Source organism: Hippocampus guttulatus, chromosome 5, assembly GCF_054856545.1.
Source record: "Hippocampus guttulatus isolate MCC_2025c chromosome 5, RoL_Hgut_1.0, whole genome shotgun sequence".
In the NCBI taxonomy this organism is placed as follows: domain Eukaryota; kingdom Metazoa; phylum Chordata; class Actinopteri; order Syngnathiformes; family Syngnathidae; genus Hippocampus; species Hippocampus guttulatus.
This window is the reverse complement of record NC_141265.1, coordinates 18041930-18068465: the sequence shown is the minus strand read 5'-3', so window position 1 is coordinate 18068465 and position 26536 is coordinate 18041930. Positions and strand designations below refer to the sequence as shown.

At 43.9% G+C, this 26536-nt stretch overlaps 1 protein-coding gene across 4 annotated transcripts in view; it reads left to right on the top strand.

Moving 5' to 3' along the window:
* arb2a (ARB2 cotranscriptional regulator A) overlaps positions 1–26536 on the top strand; it is a 166814-nt gene that overhangs the window by 88454 nt on the left and 51824 nt on the right. For 3 of the 4 annotated variants that reach the window (XM_086110726.1, XM_086110724.1, XM_086110725.1), the window contains exons 9-10: positions 3952–4068; positions 9919–10003. In XM_086110726.1, the coding sequence (XP_085966852.1) occupies positions 3952–4068; positions 9919–10003 (202 nt within the window). Of the gene's footprint in view, positions 1–3951; positions 4069–9918; positions 10004–11701; positions 12092–26536 lie in introns of those variants that run through there. The other variant, XM_086110727.1, reaches the window with a different exon arrangement.

The following is a 26536-nucleotide window of genomic DNA, read 5'->3' as shown; positions in this document are numbered from 1 at the left end:
TCAAGTAAAATGTATTCTATGAAATTGACTGTGCATGAGATATTTATTATGCACTGGATAGAAACTTTTGCTTGAGACAAAAGTGAATACCCACTCTGAGGCATGATAAACAAAAACAAAAAAAAGACACCCATGCTCGTCAGGGTTCATTATGAAATATTTTCACTTCACGTCATTCTTTCTCATTGTTTTCATTCCTCTCTTTCCCTTATCTGTTCTGACTCATCGACAGTCAGGCCCGCCACCGCACCCCACCATACCATGGCCAACCCCCACCTGAACTTTACTCTGCACATCCAGCTGCTTTCACATTACCGAAACCCCTCAACATCTGCATTTAGCCCAACAAGTGTATCCACATGTTTCTGTTCCATTTTGCCTGTCCAACACAAAGACACAACAGCTGGTCTGTTTGCGCGATAAAGCAAGTGTTTGCATAGGGGAAACGCCATGTCTAACATTGGGGATAACATAGGTCGTTACACACTGAGCTCCCTCTTGTAAGAATGTGGCGTCACTGATCTCCGCCGAGGAGATAACACCTCTTTTTTTTTTCTTTGTCAGTGGGATTATATAAAATGCCTTAACTAGATCCCACAGAACTTTGCTGAAGGCGGGACATGCTTCAATGATATGTTGCCGGTCCAAATTGAGGTTGCCTTGGTTTCTGTGTGTGCTCCCTGAGTGCCATTGTCGTCAAAACCGAGTGCCAAAGATGGTTGTTTTTGCATTTCGCACTCTGTAACCACAGTTGTCACTGTGGCTTGGAAGAGCAAACTCTTGCCATAATTTAGAGGCACGTTGCTTTGAGGGCCTATTTGTCAACCTATTACCCCGAATGTTGCAACAGCCGACCATATGTGTGCAATGAGAGCTGTCAGAGAGGCTGATTGATATCGCCCGCGCCGGAGGATGGAGTTATTTAAGAAGCCTTGTTTGGAAGAGAGTTCCACGTGTATTTTTCTTCCTAATTTTAGCAAAGTGATGACATCGGTTAAGTGTCTCTGAATGGGAATTGATCTTTGAATAGGGAATCATGGCGAAACATGAGAGAGAACACATTCCGTTGAGAGAGAAGAAACAATGGGGGTTTGTTGTTCTATTTCAAAGCAATTACATTTTGCACGAAGTGCCTTGTTGTGACTAAGAACGCAACATGAGCCAGCCTGTCCTCACGTGATTAATCTTGCGTTGTCCAAATATGAGTCGGGTGTTGGACTTCCAGATGCATGCATTCTATCTGCACCACTGCAGTCATGGCTTTTTTATTTATTTTTTTTTTTTTTCAAATCATAAGACAGATGGATGGCCTGAATAGGTACACCTGCACAAAATGATCGGATCTGGGATCTATGTGAAACTCTCTGCCTTCATAAATATCATATTTTCTAATGTTTCGTTGCCAATGTTCAAATAGGATGAACATATTCACAATTGCAGATGTGGTTTGTTGTGGTGAAGAACCACACTGAATCATGAGCAGAATTCCGAATGTTTTGGTTTTTCTCATTGAACTACGTGACGGGGGAGGCTCTTGTCATATATTGAGGTGTACCTAATGAGGTGTCTGGTTACCGTGCGATGTTATTGATACTCTGCAAAGTACTCAATTAACTCTTAAGTCCACCCTGATTTTCCATCTAGCGTAGCCTCAGTCCGGCTTTGAGAATGGCGAGTTATGACACCACTGACCAATGTTCATCAATGTTTGTAATGTATAATGGCTGTTTGCTAGTTTCCCTTTTGTTTGTGATGACAGATTCTCTTACAGTTTTTATTTCAGTGACGACTGACGAATCCCATTAGTCCCACAGTCAATATTTCCAACGTCATTCTCATTTCTGTTAGGCGCCATCAATAACTGCACACAACGATACATCCTTCAACTGGAACAGTAAATATTAAGTTTGGACTACAAACCCTTCGATAGACATCATGATGTAAGTTTTCCACGGCCAGTCCGCTTTCTTGTCTTTCCTGGCCTCTGTTATGGCCCCCTTTGACACAGGGACAGAGTCTGTCTGGCTCGTGCCAGGAAACAGGAACTTGCCTTGACACTTCAAGTTTTAAAGGGTTGGCTTTGCAACTCCCATAGGGCCTGTTCTGCCAGTGGGAAAGCTCTTCAACCATGCATGGGCGGCAATGCAATGCAGATGATTTTGTGTGTGCATGATTGTAAGAGGTTGTGGAATGGAACAGACATGAGAGTCGATTTTATCTTTGTATTTCTCCTTTTTTTTCTTTTACATTCGTGTTATGGCAAATATAGTCCAATATAGATATTGTATCTATTAATCTAGCTGTCATGAAAGGCATGTTTTGAAATACGTTTCTTTTTATCATTGTGCTTCCTGGTCGATTAGCCTTAAGCAAATTCTTGAACCAGCGTAGGTTCAGCTGGACAGTCCGAGAAGCCAAATCAGAAGGTTGATGCTATGGTGCACGTATAAACATGACCACTATCTCATCCATCCATCCATTTTCCGATCCACTTTATTCTCACAAGGGCCGCGGGGGGTGCTGGAGCCTATCCCAGCTGACTTCGGGACACCCTGAACCGGTTCCAGCCAATCGCAGGGCACATAGAGACAAACTCATGCTCACACTCCCTCCTAGGGACAATTTAGAGTGTTCAGTCAGCCTGCATGTTTTCCGTCATACATTTATGGGTTACGGGATTGAAGGTGCATTGATGTTGCCTTCCTCAAACATGTTCAGAGGCATTTTGAGGATGAATTCAGTTTTCCAAAAGCCTTGCATCCTTCCTGTTGTCTGAGACACCCATCTGACTCAATAAATTCACACTTTTAAATACATCCTTCATGCTATACATTGGATTGCATTGGATTTTTGGCTACAACTTTATTGTCAAATGATCACATCAGCTCAGCTACTCTACATACCGTGTGCACTAACTCTTAAAATGTTTTGCTTTAACCGCCTGGGCCATTTGGGGTGACATTAACATGATTTTCCCTATAACTGGGCGCAAGGTTAGTGGCATCATCTGTCAATATGTCAAGTAAATATTTATGTGATGGTGTTTAATCGTGTAATCACATTTTTGTTCCAAGTTGTAGTAGTAATCTTATGCTAGAAAATTGAATTAATGGCCTTTATGGCTATGTAAACTTCAAAAACTCGACTAGTCCATTATGTATTTCACAGAAGGACAATTCAAAGCCAACACTACTACGTGACATAACAGACTTTTTTTTTTTTTAATTGTGGCATGTAAACATTTCAGAGCCAGAAATCACCAAATGTAACACTGCTCTACGCTGATGCACGTTTCACATCACAGCCTTACTAAATGTACAGAGCAAGAGATTGTTAACCTATTGTCGTAAGGCCTGTTCTCCTTTCTTCACTATTTTATCTTAATGTGAAGCACATTGAAAAGGCTCACTCCCAAGGTCTGGCTCCAGTACTCCTTGGGGTGGGTCCAGCGGTGTGGGAAGTCTATTGTAGTGTGGTAACAAGTCCTTTGTGTGACATTTTCCTTGGCGCTGACATTCAGGGGGGAATAGGAAGATGGTCCTGCAGACGCCACTTTCTGTGACATGTGAAGGGAAAAGGTATTAAGAATGGAAGCCGAGGTATTTGAACGTGCAGAAGGAAGGTCGTTTGCACAGTACGTGACAAGGACACGCTGTCGTGGAGCAGCTCTTTTATATTTCACGACAATATTATGCTATACGTCTGGTTGAATGTATTTGTAACCGCCATTCTCAAAAGAAATGGCATTGTTGCTGAAAACCGAAAACCGGATGCACTAAACCGGATGCATTAGTCATGCTAAAGTCATGATATTGACTCTGTCAATGTGTCATTTGGCAAGCAGTGAACATATGACAAGTCACCATCATAGACTGTGCCATTTTCTTTCCCTCTCTCTCTCTCTCTCTCTCTCTCTCTCTCTCTCTCTCTCTCTCTCTCTCTCCATTGTAGATGAATCAGAGGGAAGCTGAGGTAAGGAACAAAGTGTGTGCTGTGGCTCTGACGGATTCGGCTCACAGCATGTGGCTGCAGGAGACCAGTAAAAGCACACAGGACTGGATGCAGCAGGTAAAATATACGCACGCGCAGACCCAAATGAGGTGTCCACGCACCAGTCACGACATAAGCAACACCTTTGCATCATAATGACGTCAGATAGACAGAATGTAAGAACGCTTGATTCATATTATGTTGCACAGGGGATACATATTCTTCACATTTTCGCCCGTACATTCAGTGCTATTCCAAAGACGGTCAGGTTGGAGCCATGCTGTAAACTTTAAAAAAGTGTCCAGTATTCTGTACAGTATATTGCGACAGTGAAGTCTTTCCGTATGTGATCAGCATCTCACCTTCCTGACCTAAACCTGTCGCACATTAGAAGTCACAAATAATCCTTCTTAGTTCCATTTTAGCAAAGGCCTCTTCTGGTCCGACCTCTTGCACCACTTGCAGGACCTGACCTCCCATCATACAGATGATGACTAGAAGAGAGCGGAGCTACTAAACAGCAAGGGATGTCGCAAACACAAAACACGCACACACGTATACGTTTATTTATTAGATTCCCGCTTGTAGATGTATTTTGGTTTGGTACCGAGTATGTTTTGGTCTTCAAGGTTGCACCGTCCCTCTTGTCTCGTCTTTTCCTATTTTTGACCTATCCAAGGGATGCGCGGGACAGAGTATAATTGGAATGTTAAACGATTTTCTATTTGTGTTGATTACCCAGAACAATAGAACTAAAAACACCTTTTTCGTCCACAAGGAGGAATGAGATGAGCAAAAATAAGGTGCGCTTGCACTCATTAACCTAGTAAGTCACTTCATTGATGAAGTAAGAGTCTTATTATGAGCTATTTTTCTGCATTGCAACATTGAGGGCTTAAAAAAAAAAAAGAAAAGCAATAAGACAATTGGATTGATGTTACACTTTGATTCACTTCCTGGAGTACCGTCACTCCATTTATAATTGTCGTATGCACTGACAACCAAACACAGAGACCCCCAAAGCAACACACACCCTCTCAGGTACACCGCGTTAACAACCCCAACACAGTTGGATCTTCAATCTGAACAGTGTTAGTAGCATTGCTCACTGTGATCAGACACACACACGCGCGCACACATTCACACTGGAAGTGCAGCACAGATGGTGCTTCACACCACAGAGTGAGGCTAGCAGTGACCCTTGATAATGCTCTGGGTGGTGTATAAATATGGGTGCCCGCAGCAGCGGGTGCATGTGAGGTCGGGGCACCCCAGCAGTATACTGCTCTGTTCTCCTCGGACAGAGATAATTCCCTCCCTCCGAGGTCAGAGAGGTCACTGGATGGTGAGGAGGAGAGATGAGGGATAAAAAAGGAGGCGATGGGATTTAGAGATCAGTGCCCGCTGGGTTGGGTTGTATGGACCAAATGGTTCAGATGAGGGGCAAATGACGTCACAGTAAAGACAGCCCAAAAAAACCCGGCAACAATTTAAAGGCGAGTGAATAGCATAGAGAAGGTACAAACAAAGGTTGAAGAGACTCTTCCATTGACAGGGACAGGGAAAAAAATACAAGTTCAATTTGAATCCCTGAAAGGGCCAAATGGAAAGAACAAAGGATGGTCATGAAAATCAGGCCCGGCAGGATAAGGATCCAGACGTTCTCGAGGAGATGAAGAGATGTACGTGCAGAAAGATGAGTCGTCCAGTTTGTGTGCCCGCGTATGTGTGTGCGTCCGCGTGAGAGAGAAATGTGAATGATGGTGTACAGCTGGCAGCCTGTCACAGTCTCCAAGGTGTCTCCTGTCACAGTGCTGGCCTGCTGTCACACTCTAGTGGCCTGCCTTGAGCTTATACAAACACGCACACACACACGCACGCACACACACACACGCACACATTGTACACGACACTATAATCATGAATAAACCATCCTAATCCAGAGAGCGCGAGTGGCGAAGATGAGAATGGGTTGGACGAGAGAGCAAGACAGGCAACTTTCCCAAAAGTGAAGTTAGTAGGTGACAGCTGTTTTACGGGTTTGGAGACTTTTCTACAGCGAGTGCGCAGTTTCTAGCCGGCATCTGCTTGCGAAGAGACTGGATCAATTGAACGGTGGCGGGTGCAGGCATGCGCAGGGTACACTGGCGACACCCTTTTGTTTATTTGCAATTTCGGATCAATAGAACAGCACCGTGCGATGCGATTAATTCGCAAGAAGATTGTGTGTCTTAATTTTTCATTCGACGCAGTCAGAACTATTTCCGCAGCGGGAGTCAATTTCTGTCTCCTAAGGCCCAATTTTCAGTCCAGTCCAGTCAGGGGATGGTACATAGTGTTTTAACTCATTTGTATCAAATTCTGATGGCATGATACCCGAGCGCAAAAATATCGTTTCACAGTTTTGCAGTTTTACAATTACAACTCTAAAATGTATGATGTTGAAATTTTGGGCTTCTCCCTCATCCTGTCTACTCCAATCCTACCAGAGTTGAACCATCACGCTGAATGCACACAAGGTGTGCATGTACCGCACGTGCGCACATCCGATAGTTCCAGACTCTCCGACGCTATTGATTGTTGGATTGGCGTGAATTGAAACGATGATACCATTCGTTTAAGAGGCATGCGATGGGATGTGCTCTCCTTTTGCCACGGCTCTTTAATCCCAGCCGGAAGGTTTTGCCTTTATGTGGCAGTGGTCTCCCACAGCAGTGATGCGCGTCTCTGCGTGTGTAATATTTGAGTCTTTTTATGTGCCGTGTTGCCTCCACAAATCTATTCGGAGCCGGTGGTGGTCAATGGTCAAGGTGAAGGGAGGAGGGTTCCTTTGAAAGCCCCCCCCCTGCTTCCCCGCTCTCCAGCCACCTTCAGCCGGCCACTCCACGGGCCAGCTGCCACCTTCCTCCAGACGTTCCAAATGAATTAACCGCGATACAATGAGATACTCGATGTGGCAGTCAAGGAGCCACGCAGCTTTCGCCGCCCCCCAGTTCCATTCCAGTTCTCGGGGCGGCAACCTGACGGATGTGAAAACATACAAAGTCTTATTCCCGCCCTCCATTTTTTTTTTGATTTTGCTGATTGCTGTGACACTTGGAGCAAGAAAAAGAAAAAACATTTCGTTGAAATTCATGTTAATTTCCCCCTGCATCGGATTGCAGCAAATCTCACATGAGCCGGTCGCTTTTATTTTGACAGTAATTTCTGCACACATGTCCCAATGGAATTTTTACATGTCTTGTTGATATTTGCAGAGGATTTGTTACACGGGGCAGATGTTTCACCATAATCACCTCCGCCACGGGTTTCTGGATTTGTCCATTAGCTTGAGTTAAAGCTATCATTGGTGGGACAAAAGGAGGAATTCCGCACACGTTGAACGGGGAGTAATATTTGTTTTGATGGAGCTTCCATCAACATCAGCTGGGTTAACTTACCCTTCGGCTATCTTCCTGTTTTTGCAATTTAATATTCATCCAGAAAAACAAAAACACATGAATAAGAAAGCAGGTTTACATTGTTGCAGGCGTGCAAGTCGTGTTTGTCATGTTTGGCTGGTCGGGGAGCTTAAGTGAGAGATGGCTCGTAAATGTGTCAGTCCGGGCCTTGGGAGTCAAGGTCAGTGAGTGCAAAAAATGCAAAATAGCCTGTATGCTTTTCGAGACCCCCCACCATTCCACGAGTGACCCTCACGCGCAGAAGTAGACACACAAAGTTGTTGCACAACGCCGTAATGGGCCGGGGTGAAAGTAAACAAGAGCAGATAAGCAGTGATTCAGAAGGACGCCAGCTGCACGCTGTAATCTCTTTACATGTTCTCCTTCTTCTATTGAACTTTTATCTTATCAGGCGAATGTCTTCTCCAAGCATTCCTTCGCGGCCGCGCTCTTTCCCTTTCTGCCGTCGCCCTGCTTCAGCGCGCACACAAACGCGCGCTCTCCGACAAGGGAAAACATACTTTGATATGTTGCCGTCTCCCCCCCAAAAAGAAAACTCCCAAGCAGCTGAGTGAAGTTGTTCACCGTAACATTAGTATAGCCAATAGTTTACTCCCTTCCCACTAAATTGTACCGCTGACAGTTTTAATGCAATATACTGATATTTTAAACCAAACCTCCTCTGTTGTCTTTTGGCGGTTGCGCAATTTTGGCCGCTTCACTTGTGCCATTCTTGGCATTATGCTCAGATGGATTTCATATCGGAAGGGAACAATTGCGGTTCATTGTGATGCAATGAATTCATTTGCACTGTCGGACACTGTACATTGAAATATTTGTTGACTGTTTATTTGGATAATACAGTGAAACTCCTCTCCCACGAAATCATGTTTGCAGCAAGAAATTTTTCACAACAGGGGACTTTTCACTCTAGCAAATTTTATCTCCAATGTAAACACAAACACACACAAAAAACGTATATGTGTACTTTTTATGTTTATTCCAATAGTGCATAAGTATGAGAATACACTTATTTGACACTTCATATAGCTAGCGTAGAAAGAAAAAAAGGTGCGAAATTTACAATCAGCATTTACTTTCACTTACATCAATTTCTTGTATAATTTCTTTTATTTTGCTTCCTCCATCTTTCATTTTTATTACCTTTATCCTGCCTTCAAGCGTTAAAAGCTTTTCTTGTCTTCACTCCTTGGTATGAAAAGGTCCGTTTTGTCGCCATTTTAGCAATGCAACGTTCGTGCTGCATTGCGAAATGCCCATGTAGGTTTCGTTGTAGAGGAGTTTCACTGTACCATTATTTCGACAGACATGTTTCACATATGTTTCTCGACGCGTAACTGTTTTATTTGACCGTTGGCATTTTCTTCCTCACGTTCTTGATTGGCAGCTCGAAATCTCAGAATCTACCTGTGTCACCTCCAACTCATTTTTGAAGACACATGTATGCTCTTGATAGTTCTTAACTTGGATAAATGTGTGTCACAACTTAGAACCATGAGAAAAAGGTTGGCTTCTGGTCAACAGTTGAGCATGACTCAGTCCATTAAGGGAGGAGAGCAAAATCTCTTTCCGGCATGATTGTTTTTGCTTAGTGGAGGTCTGCAAGTGCCTTCCAGACAAGCTTTCTTACAGTACGTGCCCAGCAATGTAGCAGATGGGTTTTCTATGTTGGATTTTATTGAGTATGTTGCAAAGGGGGGGGGGGGGCGCTCTGTGGAAGATGAAGAGAGCAAAAGTAGATAAAGAGGTCCACTCCTTTTTCTGACAGTCGTGCTGTCAACCACTTTGGGGTGTGGTGGGGGTTGAGAGGACTGCGTGCGTTTTCAGGGGGTTGTGGGTCAGCAAACTGGGCAAACTCCCTCCCCATGTGCACCCAGCGATCCACCCGTGGCTCAGGGCCTCAGCTCCCCCCACCGACAAACAAACAGCAAGATGTCTAAGCAACATGTCACAGAGCTTTTAATTGCTTGTTCCTGTCTCTTTCTCGTTCTCCGCCCCCCCCCTTCACTCACCTCTTGTGCTACCGACCCCCCCTCCTGCTTTCCAGATTTTCTTTGTTTTCTTGCATCTCCATTTTCTCCTCTGTCTCCCTTTTTCAACACGTTTTCATCTTCTTTTGTCATATCTCAATTTGCGTCAAAGTGGTTTTCGCTCTTTCAGCCCGCGCTCGCCGGCCACTTCATTAGGTACACTGGCGCAGTCTCATCAAATCCATTCCAAGAGCCGCTTCAAAAATCCTGCCCTGAATAGGTGTCTGTAATATTGATTGAAGAATCCTCTTTGGATGATGCAGATGGTTCCTTGACATTACGGGGGCACACGCACAATGATGAACAACCGTGATATGGATATGTTATTAATCCACTTTATTGCTGGAGACCTCATTACATTTTGCATTTATACCTAATGAAATGTAGAAATGTGAGTTTCATGTCTTTGGTTTGTGTGTGTGTGTGTGTCCTCGTAGCATTGTTGCAACTGGGTCTCAAGTCCAGAGCCTTTGGACACACCGCTGGACTCCATGCTCCCAGACTGCCCACGCGTCTCTGCAGGTACCAAATCTAAATCAACCCACACCGTACAATATTGAGGATTTTCTCGGTACATCAGGTCCAGCTTGGCTGTTTGCACTCCCAACTATTGTGTGATCAAACTATTAGAAGATCGATTGAGATGGATCTTTACCCGAGAAACTGAAAATTGTGTCAGATTATTTCCAAAAGCAAATCCACAGTGTCCTTTCACATACGCAGCCCCGTTCCGTTGGATTTTGTTTCTATTTCTATCATCTCGGGCCGCACCCTCTTTTCCTCTTTATTTTTGATCATCTGCTCTCTGGGCGACAACGCTTAATCCGCCCCTGTGGTGTTTGGCTTCCTGTCCCCGTGCCCTCTCTACGGCAGAATGGTCTTGATGATGTCACAGCCATCAGGAGAATGTATCCTTAATGTAGGATTAGCGATGAAAGCCGTAATCCTCAACATGACCATTGATCAGAGATGATGATTGCAATGTGTTGGAGGACGACTGACATACATCCTCGAATTCATGCGAAAAGAACGCGCCGCTCAAAAGGACATTCAAGCCTCATGGAGTCAGGAAACCGTTCCAACTTTTCAGGGTTGTTTTCAGCCTCGCGGTGGATGTGAAAGTCGACACACCCCTAATTCAAATGGCAGGTTTTTGAGAAATGATAAAATGAGACCAAGGTAAAGCATACTAAAACATTTTCCATCGTTACTGTGACTGATAATCTGTACTACTCATTGGACCGCAACACATTTTCTCCCATGTGTTGGAGCCCTATCAAGTGTTTATTTTTTTTTCGTGGAACCCAGGTTGAACTTTTTGGGTCATAAAATCCAAACCATATGTTTGTCTCAAACACGACAACGATGATGGTGGCATCATCATGCTTTTTTGGGGGGCTTCAAATGGAACTAAGAGGCCAGTTACAAACGGCCTCCAATATAGCAGGTGTGCGTGTTTAAAAAAAGTTTCAATGTGATTGGTTGATTCTAAACACAGCCATATTGCCAGTTATCAGAGGGTGTGCACACTCTTTCAACCGCTATCTCAGGGTTTTTTTTTTCTTTCTTTCAGTTGACTGTACATTTTACATGTTACAATTCGGGTGGAAACGTTTGAAATTATTTATCATGGTCTGATATTTTTTTTATTGACGAAAAAACTGGCATTTGAGGAGAAGTTTGTGTACTTGGTACATTCATTGTACGTATCTCTTGTATGAAATGCTGGTGGAAATGTATAGGTCGTTTTTCACATGCTCCACATGTCACCGGATTCCTCTCAAATGGCGCTATCTCATCTCGACCACTAAAGCGACATGTTCCGCGCGCTGCTGTGTGGGCGGTACGTCTCGACATCTAACAGTGAATCAGCTACTTCAAATGTCAGCTAGCCTCCGATAGAAAAGCCATACTGTATTTCATGTTCAAATGTCACTTTAGCCGTGGCGTTTAATGCATCTTAAAAAAAGTTGGAGTCCAGATATCCCGGTCCCCACGTTTTCCACACATGCCGTGACTGGTATATGGTTGGGAACACCAAACCATTTGACACCACGTCCATCTGTATGTGTACGCTATTGACTTGCGATCTATTGACTTTAACCGAGCTGAAAAGATTCCAGGCCTGTTAACAAAGCTGCCAACTCAGCTTGTCTCTGGTCTTTTGGAAGCAGCTTCAGATGTCAAAGGTTGACTCGGTCGTCTTTGTGTCCTTGGCAGCCCGGCAGGTTCGCAGGCGGCGGCAATTGTAGCGAAAGTCGCGGCAGAGCAGCAGAGGTGACGAGGTTGAGGGAAGGCTGTCAGGGCACCGTGGCCCTGCACTTCAATCAACAAACATGCGGTCACCTCGTCTGCTGCCGTGAATTGTCCAGTTGGGGTTGCTATGCAAATAGTATGCCGCATGTTTGTGTCTAGGTGGGGGTTGTCCGTGTTCAGGCGATGGAGTTTCTTAGCTACAGAAAACAGCTGCTTTTTGTTCTCTCAATCTCACTTGGCACACACACACACACACCCCGCTCTGTGTTTTTCAGGATGGGGAATATACATTTTGGGGCTATGTACTTTTCATTGGGCAGTATTGAGTAAACTCATGCAAAAAAAAGCATTGCAGTGTATTTCCTAATAAACCAAAAAAAATGACGAATTCGATTTTTTATTTGTCATTTAAAAAAATATTGATCCTCTGTCTTGTGGAGTGTGTGTTGATACCTCCCAACACAAAAATTGTTGACATTTTTCGATTTTACAGATTTTCTACTCTACATTTTTTTTGAAGGTGTCATGAATGAATATTTCACAGCCTTAATATTTTTCATACGGTCACCGACAATTATGTTATTTTCAGTTTGTGTGTATCGTCAAATAAGTAGAGATCTCTTATCACGAGACGCTGATGCATCCAGAAAGTAGTCCGGTTCGGTCGTAATACTGTGCTAAACTTTTTTACTTTTTTTTTTTGGACTACAACTGGATGTCTGCAACGACTCCGGCAGTAGCCTCGCTTTGACAGCCTTCAAGAGAAACAGGTTGAAAGGCGCGTCTTTGCTCCTTCTGCCTCTGCATCCGTTCGTCTCTTCCTCACTCGCTTCTCGCGCCATCCATCTCCCCTCCTCCACATCCATCCCGCCTCCATGTGTGCTGCACTGATGATATGATGACTGTGTTCTCCATGCTCCAAGACTTTGAGCTCAAGGGGAGGGAGGGTGTGTGGAGAAAGTGTGTCTGTTGTCGCTCGTCATCGGTGAAGCAGTGTTGCTCCACTGACACGCCACTCGGACGGTGCTTCGAATTTCCTGGAGAGGGATGGCGGAGCATTTCCAACTCCAGTGTCCGTTTCTAATGTAAATCCATTCATACCTGGACCTGACTTCCTCCCACTTAAACGAAAGGATTTATTCTCACTTCATTATCATGTTTTTTTTTTCTGAATGGCAAGACAATTTGTTCCCCATTAAGCTGTCGAGACCAAACCTCAACCTAAATGTTTGCATATTTGCTTTATGCAAATTAAGTGGAATCACTACTCTTGCTGCTAAACTGACGTTAAAATCAGTTGGAAAATGGGATGGAGGGAGGTAAGCTCTTCCAAAAGTGTCACTTTGAGACAGGAAAGAGACTCGGGCAGAGGGATAGATGGTTGAATAGAGAGGGAAGTGCTCCAACTCATCATTTTGAGCTCTGCCGTTACCAATGCTCCCTTTTTAGACCCGCTTCTTCTGATCAAGACCAGGCTTTGGTCTGTTTAAAATATATACAGTATATATATATATATATATATATACTCATACACGCTCTTCCTGTCGAGTGATTACTCATTGTCCAAGCCGATTATTAATTACAACGGCTTCGCTCTCTGTAGGTAAACATTGATTAATGGCTAACAAAAGCAAGTTAATATATTACCTGTTCTTTAATTACCAAATGTGTGCCGTTACAAGTAGCCTAACACACTGCAGTAATTAAACCTAATGAGCCTTGATAAGATAATGCCATCTTTTTTAGGACATGATTTGAGATTGCCTGTACAGCTAAAATAATTTTTTTCATCCAGATTTTTTATATAAAAAAAAAATTTAGGGGGGGGGGTGACGGGAGTCATTTTAGATTAACCTGGGGACAGATTGAAAAGGTGAAATTGAAAATGAATCTGATGGCGTGCCATTTTGCTCTTTTTTAACCGTGCATGAACGTTAAACCCTCTTTCGAAATGTGTTTCCTGCTCAGAACCCAAACTTTCAAAATCATATTTTGCAAATGTGTATTGCCATCAGGAACACAACCGCCCTTGATCTGCTAGAGTAGTCAAAAAGCTCTTTACTCCCCAAAAGTGCTGTCCTTTGTCTCTGATGGAGGCCCAATTAAAATTGCGCTGGTACCCATTTTGGGCCCTTCACCCAAGATTGGGAACCACTGCAGTACGCACACATATACAGTATATTTGAGTTCCACTTTAGGTTTACCGGTAACGCTCACCTCCCCGATCCATGCACTGTTGACCGTGAAACATCTTTTCGCTGTCTGCACCCCTTCCACACACGCACACACACATGCATAGACTGATGTTTGTGCGATGACTGACTCCTAGAGGAAACTCGGGCTCACTCGAATTAACCCCACCCACCTTCAACATCTGTGTTTTTTCAGCTTGCTAATGTGGAAGTCCGCTCAGTGCCCTCAATCGGCAAACTCATATTTTTACAAATGTGTTTCAGTGTTTTCGTAGCCCAACGGCGACACAGTGACGTGTGTAGCAGGAAGTAGACAGGTAAACTCTGGGGAACCGGACTCTGGAACCGTCTCAGGCTTGGATTCGGGTCACAATTGTTGTGCACCCTATAGCAATCATGAGAACAATATTATGCATGTACTGAGGATTGTGACGGCTGATGTGTGGCAAACTGCCCATAGATGACCTTACTTGTGAGATTAAATCTTGCTAGAATGAGATAAAATGTCGTACAAGACGTAATCGTTCATGATCATGAAGGGAACGTGCTTTCTGGGTGTTGCCCTTTGTTACTTGCTGATTTTTGTATTGCACTTTCACAACAGCTGCAGCTCTAACAAAGTGCTTTACAGAACAGGTAGCATAAAATAACAAAATAATATAACACAATACAACACATAAGACACAGACACTCATGCAATCTTAACCACTATTCCTGCATACGTTTTGTTGTTTGAAGCAGTTCTCGATGGAGGAGAGAATCAAAGTGTCCTTTCACCAGTCGATCATGTCATGCTCAAAATGTCTCATACGTCAGCTACAAACTAAGTTTGAAAGTAAACACGAAGCTGTAGCATCCAGTGACGAAGAGAGCGACTGGTTCGGTTTACTTCTCGCGTCCCATGTAAAATCCGCTTCAATTCCAAACGGCGACTCTATCCGCTCTATCCTCATCCTTGGCTCCAGTAGCCATCCATCCAGCGGTGCCAACGCAGGCTGTCCAACAGCGCTGACATCTGCGCTAAACAAAACGGGGCTGTGAAAAATGCTGCCTATTACAGGGGCAAAAAAAGACAAAAAAGACGCGCCGGGCCTGTCCAGCAGCAACAGTCAAATAGCGCCGACGTTCCCCACCTCGAAATCCAAATCAGTGCCAAGAAGATGCACCCAGATTCTTCTCCTTCAACGAAGGGTCGTGGCCAAAACGCTGAAAACAGTCCACATCGGTCTACACGAAGGACAACAAACATCAAACAAAAGACAACTACAACCAAAAAAGCAAAGCTCTTGAAGAGCTCTTGACGACGGCTGACTACCATGGTGCCATAAGGCCACAAAGTGTAACTTTTCCTGCAATCTGTGAATTAAAGAGCAACATGAACCACTTTGAGTGTTTTAAGAACGGTACATGTTTGGGAGAAGAATCATCTCCTATTTAACCGGACTCCTATTTTTAGATGTCAGAAACAGCCATTTTCCAAACCCTGCGAGCTTTACGAACATCATCAAAAACACATTTTCCCTTTCAGTTTTCCACCCTAACAATTCATCATTGCTGTTAAGCGAACTCAACTTGACTTGGTCAAGTTGGTCCCTCGTCACTTTTTCCAAATGTCAGACAGAGTTGAACAAAAAGGAAATAGAGAGTTCACTGAAATATGATACGATGACATTTTTTGTTCTCCAAGCCCCAGAAGTGCATCTTACCTTCTTTTGACCTCCTTTGTTCCTTCTTCTCTTCTGCGAAAGTTGCTGCAGCAGTTGACTTGGAAAGCATCTGACGCAATCGAGATGCCCTGCGTCCCTCTGTGAGGTCAGGCTCTTATTCTATGGTGACAAGGCAATCTGATCCATCGTGCAGGTTGCCTTTCTCATGGGGACGTTTCCTTTGAATCAAACACTTGACAGCTTTGACGGACTACTTTGATTCCATTCTAGGCAACTGTCCCTGTTTATTGATCAAGTCCAGCGCTTTGATTCATGCCCGACCCGTATCTTCCACGACATCTGGATTATCAAAGATATGCCGTCATGGTCAATAGACAAGCCCCTCGCTACATGACCAAGACAAGGGTGCTGCCATTTCTTTGTCTTTGCAGACAAACGCGGAGGATGAGGTTGATCAATATGTCAAGTTAATGATTGTCCAGGTGTCTCAAGGCTGCATTTGAAATTCACTTTTAATTTGTGTTTTGGGCACGTAGTCGTGCCTGACTGGCCTCCTTTGTATAGTTTGCTGGTATGTGCCAAACCAGTTCTCAAAAAGAATGGAGTGCACTACTTCGGCAAACTTCAATATTACGTTTTTTTTTTTTTCCTCAGACAGTTGTGTTGTCTTTGGATACACGTTTAACACTTTTTTTCCCCATTTTTGTGAGATGATTGTTTTGACGTGAAAATGGTATTAAGGGCTCTGGCGGTTTTCTTCCGCTAATAGAGCTTGAAGCAACTCATCTTCTGAATAGATGAAGCCCACTTGCAATGTCATCGATTCTGTAGCACACACTTCAGTCTTTTCTTTGTGAGGCAACCTCCACGAAAGTACTCAAGAAGAAATCTCATTAGAGGCACGCCAGCTATTACAAGGTTCACCATATAATCATTAATTAATGTGTGCGCTAGGTTTAGGTTGCACGCGGCCATAAGAAGGACATGATGGCATAAGAGCAACGTTGCTTTAGCAGCTTTCACATCATCGTCTGATGCGATTATGCTAAATACAAGGATGTTGGCAAAGCTCAATCCGCTTTCTTGCAGTTCGACGACGCATTCCGTAAATTGTCCTTTTTATCCTATCGTTCTTTCTTTTACCGTAAACATCATTGAAGCAAGAAATAAAGCAGTGGTGAGGATACAAGCTAGGAGAAAGCCCGGTGCGCATAAATGAAAGTTCAACAAGGTTCAATGAAACACTTATACAATTTGCTGCAATATAGTGAGGCCTTATAATCTCATTATCATCTTAGTGCCAGATTTGCTCATGAGGACTGTTCTGTATTCACTTTTATTAGCTCCTTAAGATTTGTCCATTTGTCCTTCTAGTAGCCACCCCTCAGCCAATCACCGGGGCACAATCTTTAGTAATTATGCCTCTCCTTCTCTCCCCCGCCCCCTCGTTTCCCTTTTAAATTATCCACTTGCTTTTCTTACTGCTTCCGATTTTTTTTCTTTTGCCAAAGGGCAAATAGAAAACAGTTTACACAATTCTTGCAATTATATGCTATTATGAAGTCTTCGTGTCCACTGTATGACCTGAGAGTGAAGAAAATGTGGTATCATGGAGGAGGGGTTGGGGGCCGGGGGTCTCTCTGAATTAAGTAAAAACCAAAGAAATGTTCATTTCTTGATTTTTCTCTGTAAATACTGATTTGTGTATAACAATTTGTTATAGCTGCGCAGAACTTTACGACGGCCTTCCTTCTCCAAGGACATGCTCTTGGCTCTCTGAGAAGCCAGGTTCAGGTGGGAGGGGAGCGAACATACTGTAGTGGAAACAGTAAAGCTGGTCACGAATCCCCAAGCCTCTTAGCTGCTGCGGGTAGTGTCCGTCCGTGGTCACACAGAGGGCATCCCCAGATTAGTGCTTCGCGGACATGGATCTCATTTGCCCATATGGCCTCTTCTCATTGAGATGATATAGGCTGTAATCCGCCCAACCTTTACCCCATGACCTAAACATGTGGCGAACCACTTAGAAGAAGAAGAAAACACAAACCTTCCAACACGTTTGACTTCTCTACTGTAGAGTAAAAATGATTGTGGGGGAAAATGGGCTCCACTCTTGTTTGCGTTGGTCGTATTTGAGTTAATCTTAAAATAAGATAAGATATCCTTTATTAGTCCCACACTGGGGAAATTTACAGCCTCCAACAGCAAGAATGTAGGCAGAAAGAAGAAGAAAAAACAAACAAACACCGTCCAATTAAGTGCAATATAAATACAAAATGGATAAATCGCAGTGCTATTTACAGTTGTTTTCCACATCATTCAATTATTAAATATTATTGTTGCTATTTTTTATTCAGCAGCCTGACAGCAGTTGGTAGGAATGAGCGTCTGTATCTCTCCTTCTTGCAGCGCGGGTGTAACAGTCTCTGGCTGAAGGAGCTACCTAGTGCTGTCAGGGCGGGCTGGAGAGGGTGGGAGGGACTGTCCATCATAGCTTTTAGCTTAGTTAGCATCCTTCTGTTGCCCACCTCCTCCAGAGTGTCAAGGGAGCAACCCAGGACAGAACTGGCCTTCCTGACCAGTCGCTCCAGTCTCTTTCTGTCCCGGGCTGAGATGCTGCCTGACCAGCAGACAATGCCATAATGGATGGCCGAGGCCACCACCGAGTTATAGAAAGTCTTAAGGAGCGACCCCTGAACCCCAAAAGACCTCCGTTTCCTGAGTAGGAAGAGTCGGCTCTGTCCTTTCCTAATCAGGTTGTCCGTGTTTGTAGACCAGTCCAGTTTGTTGTTCAGAAGAACACCTAGGTACTTGTAGGAGGTCACCCTCTCTATGTCCATACCCTGGATGTTCATCGGTGCCGGTGAGGACTGTTTCCTACAGAAATCCACAACCAACTTGACCTTGATCAGAATGTCTTATGCCGGTTCTTGCCAATTTACGAATATACAAACACGTCAGTCAGTCGAGAAGTGACATCATTGCATCCTCAATTCTGTTGACTTTAGGCCGGTTTCAAGTTCACTGCACGAGGTGAAATTAATCCAATAAACCACCAGTGGGTCACAGCAAATCCTAACCAGGGCTAGCATTCGAAAACAAAAAAATCAACCTTATCCTAAAGTCTCTGTGGGCTGACAAGTTTCACAGCTTGTTCTCTTTTTTTCTTGGGTGGGGGGGTGTCCTACCAAAAAGGTAAAGGCTAGATCAGGTTCAAACACACAAACCCCTCAAAGCTTTGTCTGATGTTTCTAAATGTACAGGATGCAGTTCGTTGCGCGAGGAACATGGAGACCTTCACTCGCATTTGCAGTTCCGATTAAAAGATGGCAAAACAGCACGCTGTGTTGCACTCACCAATCCTCTCTATGCTGGTGTGACTAGTGAAATACACATAATCCTATTTTCGCCTATGTAAAGGGTTCCCCATAGGTGCCACCATAAAGTGAATTTAGTTAATGGGATTAGTGTAGAGAGAGGCTAATCTATTGAATAATCACACGAGAGTGTCACTGAAAATGCAAGTTCCTGACGTCCCCAGCACTCCATCATGTTAATGACAGCACACAAATTCATTGGGGCTTGGGCATCCTTCCTTCGTAAATCTACCAGGCTATTCGCACCATGAAAGCCCAAAAAAATCTGCTATTTCTTACTTTTTTTTGTTTTGTTTTTTTAACAAGATTCAAATTTTCAAATTAGTTTTGAAGCAAAAGAGCCTGCTAAACTGACGTGAATTGAAGGCGGTGTTATTCTTATGGTTCTGAGTTCATATCACAATGTTTAGCTGCTAATTAAGTCATCCACGCAAAAATTGTCAGCCCAAATGTTGTGACGATCTCTTGCTGTGATGTAACATCTGGAAAAGACTCGATTGGTGTGTGGGTGTGCGCGTATGTGTGAGTGAGTGAGTGAGTGAGTGAGTGAGTGTGTGTGTGTGTGTGTGTGTGTGTGCGTGTGTGTGTGTGTGTGTGTGCGTGTGTGTGTGTGTGTGTGTCTTGGAACCTAAAACTTTGTTGCCTCTTAAAATAAGCTTCTGTAAACTTCCCCATTTTCACATAATGAGGTTGTAATTAAATGCGTGGTCAGCATATTTCTGAGTTTATAAGACAGCCAGTGAGATTTGTCTCGCTTTGACCACAATACAGAAGACATCTTTGAGTCAACATCATTACCCTTAAATAATAATTATTTGTTGTTGTTTTTCCAGAGCAAAATCCATCTCCCACGTTTTCGTGAGCACGTTGATAAAAGTCCAAATTACCGCAGGTTTCAGCGGCGGTTTTGAGTCAGCAGCGGTGACCTCGCTCTATTCCGTGTGCCGCTTATTGACAGACAGAGACTTTATTAACCAACCAACTCCCTGACAGGAGACAAACAACCCGCGAAAACCAATGTGTGCTCCTATTAGAAAAACATTGCAATTAGAGGATGATTCCACACACCCACCCCCTTCCCCTTCCCCCACTCTAAGGAACACAGAATACAGAGGGGCAAAGCAATAACATAGCTTGTTTGTGGTCTTGGAAGCAGCAATTATAAAGTGCTTGGAGAGTTGTTGTGCATGTTGTGACTGTGAGTAATGAGAGAGGCTGTGCTGTTGTCTCGGTGAAATCTTCGGCTCCTGATCCTCAGCCCTTGTCGCTGCCTCCTCCTTGATATGTTTATCCACCGGCATCCCTCTGACCGTCACCGACCTGTCACCGCTTTAGACAGCCCGTGGTGACCTATGACCTCTGTCAGCTGACTTCACCGAAAATAGTCTCGAGCTATTTGGCTGGAGACGTATCTTAATGGGTAGTTTGAATGAATGGGTAGATGAGCGATTAGCATAGCTTCTGCATTTTTTTTCTCTCGCTATCCCCTCCTGAGAATGACATTTGTCAGAAATGTAGCCTTTTCACCATGGTGGTGATGATTACTTACTTACTTTAGGAGTGACTCCGCAGCATGTTTAGCCGCACAAGTAGCCAGCTGAAGCGTTGCTAGCTAGCTGGTTTGGCGCAAGTACACAGAGCTTCCCTCAAACGTTGACTTTTCGCGGTCGGTGTTGTGTGAGTTACTGCACATGCGCGCGCCAAGCCCAGTAAAGCATTTGGGGACTGTAACAGTGGGTGATTCTCGGTTTTGCTGTTCAATGTGTTTTGTGAAGGTGTAAAATGCAAATTTTTCCTCACGAACCTTGATGTGAAACCACTTACTTCAAGCCTTGCAGTAACTTTATACTTTGAAGGTAATATCCCTCTGAAAAATTGGTTAGAGAGTTAGAGGTAGAATTGGTTTCATTTGGCATGTTCACAAGTCAACACAGCGCTTTTGTTTACTTCCAGTATGTCGGTTCAAGAATTCGACCAGAGGTGTGTGACACATTATTCTCTCGTCCACATACGTTTCAAATCCTCAGTTGAATGCCGTGGTTACAAAGTGTAATCTCGTTCTCTTGGATAGCCCACCCCACTCAGTCCCTCCTCCCTCCTGCTGTTCCGCCAGTATGTCGCCAATCGTAGGGCTCACTTGTCAACGTGTACTCCCACACAAACTGCATGTGTGCACAGATATCTGCATGTGCATGGGAATGCTCAGCGACAGGCCCTCCACGTGTACACACACTTACAGATACGCCCTTCCCTGATACGGGTGCACATTGATCAACACACACTCCAAGTTTGGAGCGAGTGGCAGGTAACGCAAGTTAGTCCTCCGTAGTAGCCCATCTTTGAGCGTCAAGTTGAATTTTCAGCAATGCAGTTCTGTTGTGTTTTCCTCATTAGAGTTTAGAATTGTAAACTGTTATCTTTTTGGGGGGGAGGGGGGTGTTTTTATTCTAGGATATGCCGCATTGTCTTATACTGGCAATATTTGTCATCCAGCAGCAGAAAAGGCTTGAATTGTCTCTCCACCAAAATTCACTGTATTTTATTAAATGTGCTGCCCTGTTAGTCAACGTTGACAGTGTTATATTCATTTTTTGGGGGAAGCAACTGAAATATCTCAACGACGCAATAAGGTCAGACTGCTTGCATTGTCCCAGCATTCAGAGAGATTGGTTGGGTGCTTCTGATATGTGCGCTGTGGCCCCTATTATTAGCCTCGTAGTGTTGGCTGCTAAAGTGGCCGCCATTGTGAACAGAGATTTGGTCGGTGCTTCAACTCGATAAGTTTGGTACATGATTACTGCCCGGCGGTACCTGGACTTGAGCGTGACCTGACTTACCCATTTTTCAAGATACAAGCCATCGCTTGGCCTTTTGGGGTGGGGGGGTTCCGGGGAAACCTTTGAAGTAACAAAGCGCTAGATGACGGCAAAATTCACAGCAATAATAGCAAATATAGCGTAATGCTCTTGATGCATCCAAATGCTTGTGGCTTGCACTTTGCGTCGCAAACACTTCGCAAGTGCTAAGTGAGGTTGGCACCAGCTGTTGGAGCACAGTCTCGGAGGACTGGAGGGAAATGAATTGTTTTTGGCACCAGGCACCTATCAGGCTGTAATTAGTATAGCTAACATCCCAGATGAAGGAGTCAAGTCTAGGTCAGTGTAAAAAACTTCAAGGGTCTTAACGGGTAAAGGTCGCAGGCCAAGCCGTGCCCCCCCCCCATAACCCCCCACCCCCCCGCTGAATATAAGCTCATGCCGTGCATGCTCAGATTTGCTGAAATCTGTGTTGAACTTTGATCTCGAGGTGTCGCAGTCAGTCACATGTCAGGCCGGCTCCTGTGGATCACTCTGGATGTGTTCGCGGTAGATTTTCGGAGTCGTTCCTGCTCCAGACTTGCCCAACACAACTAAGAGATTTAGCCTCGATAGCCTTTGAGGCTTTTGACATAGATGTTACATTACAGCTTAAAACCCATGCTTGGGATTCCTGCCCCGCCTTGGCCCCGGGATCTATGTTTTCCTGCCACACGCTCAATCAATGGTGATCTATGTACCGTACCGTAGGACACCAAATATGTTTTGAATACAATTTCAGCAAACCTCACTGTAATCCTTTTTCGTATACGGCAGGGTTTGCTGTGATTGATCTTCATGGACATATGCATGTGCATGTGTGTGTGTGTGTAAGGGTGGATATGGGAGCCATGTATGCCATCCCTGGTTCCTTAAAAGACCTTTAATCCTCTAATGCTCGCATAATCTCTTCTAATACATTCAATATTAGTCGACAAATCACATGATAATAAAGTGATACGAAAATGTTTCTTCCGAATGACAGGGTTGCACCGAGGATTTAACCGTGGGCTTTAATCACACTTGACACTAGACATGTTTTGTTGACCATGGCCAAAGGTTTATGTATGTCGATGGTCTATAACCCTCGAAAATTGGGAGCTCAAATCTCATCTCCCTCTCGACACAGACGTGCATCTTTGTTGACATCAAATTACAGCTTTGTTGTTGACATTTTGAGGCTGGAATTGGAAATTGAAAATAGATGTTGTATTATACACTAAAGTGGAACCGCTGAATGCATTTTAGCACCGAGGTCGTGCATTTTGGAATTTTTCAGAACGCCTCGTGTCCGTACCTTATGACGCAGTCCAATAGAAAGAATATGACAAGGGGAAAATAGACTTTTTTTCTTTTTTTTTTACTATTGCCCATCCACCCATTTTCTGAACCGCTTTTTCCTCATCAGGTCCCAGCTGATTAATGGAAAAAAGTGCACTGGTTGCTTGTCAGTTGCAGGGCATTTCTCAACGAGCAACCAATCAAAATCACCTTGAAACTTTTTTGAAAGAGCCAAACCTGATCATTTTTTCGGAAAATGGGAGGATGCTGGACTCAAAAACACTCAGCGAGGCCAAAGCTCAAATTCAAACCCAGCACTGCTAGGCAAAAATTTTAACCAGTAGCTCACCCTCTGCCGTGTACACGTGGATGATATTTGTCAAAAAGGGAATGTCAATCAGGAATTGTTACTGTTATTTCCCCCCAAAAAAGGGTTTTATTAGGCAACAATTTCAAATGGAACATTTCTATTTTCACTATTTCCTACGGGATCCTTCATTGGGATAAAATAACATCACAGGTCAACTGTCAACATTTCTCTTTCTTTTTAAATTGCAATTTCAACACACGGTGGCGAATCAAATACCCGTTTTGAAGCAGAAAATGAGGCGCTGCCCCGAAAGAGTCGAACTGTGTGAACATGGGTGCATTTCATTTGTCCTCAATTCTAGTTGTGGTGCTTTTCATCTGTTCAATTCTGGCCTTGTTTATGTCTGTCTTTTTTTCTTCTCTCTCAAGCATAAACTAAGCCTGCCTCACAAAGGAGAAGGCCATTAGATCATTGCTCTCTCGATTTGAACTTCTCACCAACTAAGCCTCTGTCTGCCCCCGCCCTGTTTCCTAGTAAACCCCTCATTTACCTCACACCTGCCCAACCTTCTTCCTGCCCTCCCCCCTTCCCCGTCCCCTCTAAGCGATGATATTATGGTGTTTGGATCATCCTTATTGCCTTCCTCCATACTGTAATCCTATTTGCTCTGTCATGTGTTGGTGTTCACAGATGGTGTGTGTGCACGCGCGTGTGTGTGTGTGTGTGTGCGCGCGCGTGTGTGTGGGGGGGGGGGTGGTCTCGCACAAAGGTGCCAGAATATGGATGAGTGTAATATTTTGTCTAAAATTCATCCCTCTGTCCTTCACTTTCGTTTCCTTTCAGCGATCTTTGACCGCCCCCCCCCCCTCCCCGACCACCCCGCCCTTCCATCCTTGTTCTTTTCCATAATGAAAATGTTCAACTCTTTGACTTGAGTGGTTGACTGAAGAGTTTGTGGGCAGGTGGGGTGGCCTCCCACTTATTGTTGAATCAGGAGAAGAAAAGGAGCGAGGAAAAAGCCCAGCAGGTTTTTGGACGCCGTCCAATAGTTAGCGTCTCGGCGTCCACGTTTAGTTCCAGCCGAGTGCCCGCAGTGGGCATTGCCGGGCTGCCTTCATTCTGACCTCTCAGCCGAGGACCACTGGCTGCCTGTTTCCAACACCCCTTTTCATTTATCCTTTTCTTCTCCATCCACCCCCTTGCTCTTTGTATTCCACAAATGGCTTCATAAGCGCCAAAACAGAGATGTTTCGGAATTGATCTATCACCGCAATGGACCGCTGACGCTTTGTGGCCTTTGTACTCGACATAATTACAGCACTTTCTTCTGAAGTCTGAAGTTTTTTTTGAATCCTCAATGTTTTGAAACCTGCATCCAGTGGAGACACATTATTTTGTGCTTTTGTTTGAGGTTTTGATACATTTCAGATTGGTGAGCCACTTGAAGGCAAAAATGAATTTATTGTCGTTACGCGTCACATGTACAGGGTAACGAAATTAGTTTTACAGAAACATGAGCATATGCTGAAGTACTGTATACATCTACTCACAAACACTTGCTGTGCCTCATTTACTGAATTCTGTTTCGTATCATTTGTCCAGATATGTTTTTAAAAATAAGTACAGTAAAGTTAAATAAGTTATCTTAAGTCAAAAGATTTTATTTTGTGCAACCACCTGATGAAATAAAATTCAGTAAATGCATTCAGTAAATGAAAATCCCCCGTTTTTCATTTTTGGGAGGGGGGGGGGGGGGCTTGGAGGGGGACATCAAAACTGGCAACATACCTCTGGCCTTTAATTTCATTTACACCAATTCCCGAATGACAAGCACACGATAATGAAATATTTCTGTTGGCCTTATCAGTTCTAGCAGAATCTCCTTGATCACAAGCAAAAATGAATATCTTATTAAATGAGTATCTCTCCTACGCTGGCAATCAAATATGATCATTATTATTATTATTATTATCTTTGGAATGATCAGACTGTCGATATAAGTCAGGGTTGGTGAGGTAACAAAGTGTATGCAGAAAATTGGTGAAGATTGCACGACTGTCTGTGTCCTATGTGTTGTGTTGTGTTATTTTTGTTATTTTGACTTCAAAATGGCGCCGCGTGAGTGGCTGCCTTTCCAGCAGCTCCTATATTTTGTTGTTCTACTTCTTCCTTTCATAACTTTGCTGCTGTGAATTGGGAATTTCTCCATTGCGAGACTAATAAAGGTTTTCTTAACCTACTGGTATGCAACTAACTGGTCCAGAGAGCTAAAGTCGCATTTCAATGTTTTGGAAGAAAACTGTGACCGTACACAACTGTTCGTGTGTGTTTTGTAAGTTTTTCCCGGTGAATTTCGTCCTCAGGAAACTGTGTGACAAGGCAAAGACATAATCCACAAGAGCAAGCGCACCCCGCCAGCTCTCAACTTTTGAGTTCGTCTTGTCACAGTGTTAATCATCATTAAGACGATTGCATTAGAGCTGTTAGTGATTTGCTTGGCATTTCCTGTCTCGTCTTTTGTAAAATTTTCGGTGGCATATTTGCATAACTTTCAGACCCACCGGTGAGGTCTTGCTTACTTTTATCAAAATTTCCAAGAAGGCTTGAGGTTTGTTTGGAATTTCAAAATGAATGCATTAATTAAATAAATATAAATAAAGTGTGGGTCAACTGGGTTCTAAAAGAAAGGATTTGATGAAAATGTGTATTTTTAACAATTTTGCTTGTCCGCCATGTCTTAGTCCTAGCATACGTGGCAAATAAATCAGATTCCGATTCTGAACAGCTGTTGTTGACCGTAAAAGTGACGAAACAGTTTCGAGGTAAAGCTGCTGTTTATGGGCAGTGGTCTGGAGGCATCGCAGGAGACATGTCCGTCCCGCGTTTGTCGGAAGGGGCAGATAGCAGGATCAAGATGAAGTATTGACGAGCTTGTGGTCGAGGCGAAGGATCCACACAAGCTTGAAATAAATAGCGTGAGGCGCATGGCCGGTCATTTACGGTGCAGCCGTCCCGAACCAGTCAATAAGCTATTATAACCATGCAAATTGCGGCCAAATAACAATGGTATTACTTAGATCCCTGTCGGGCCACCAGTATTGGGAGTCAGTAAAAATT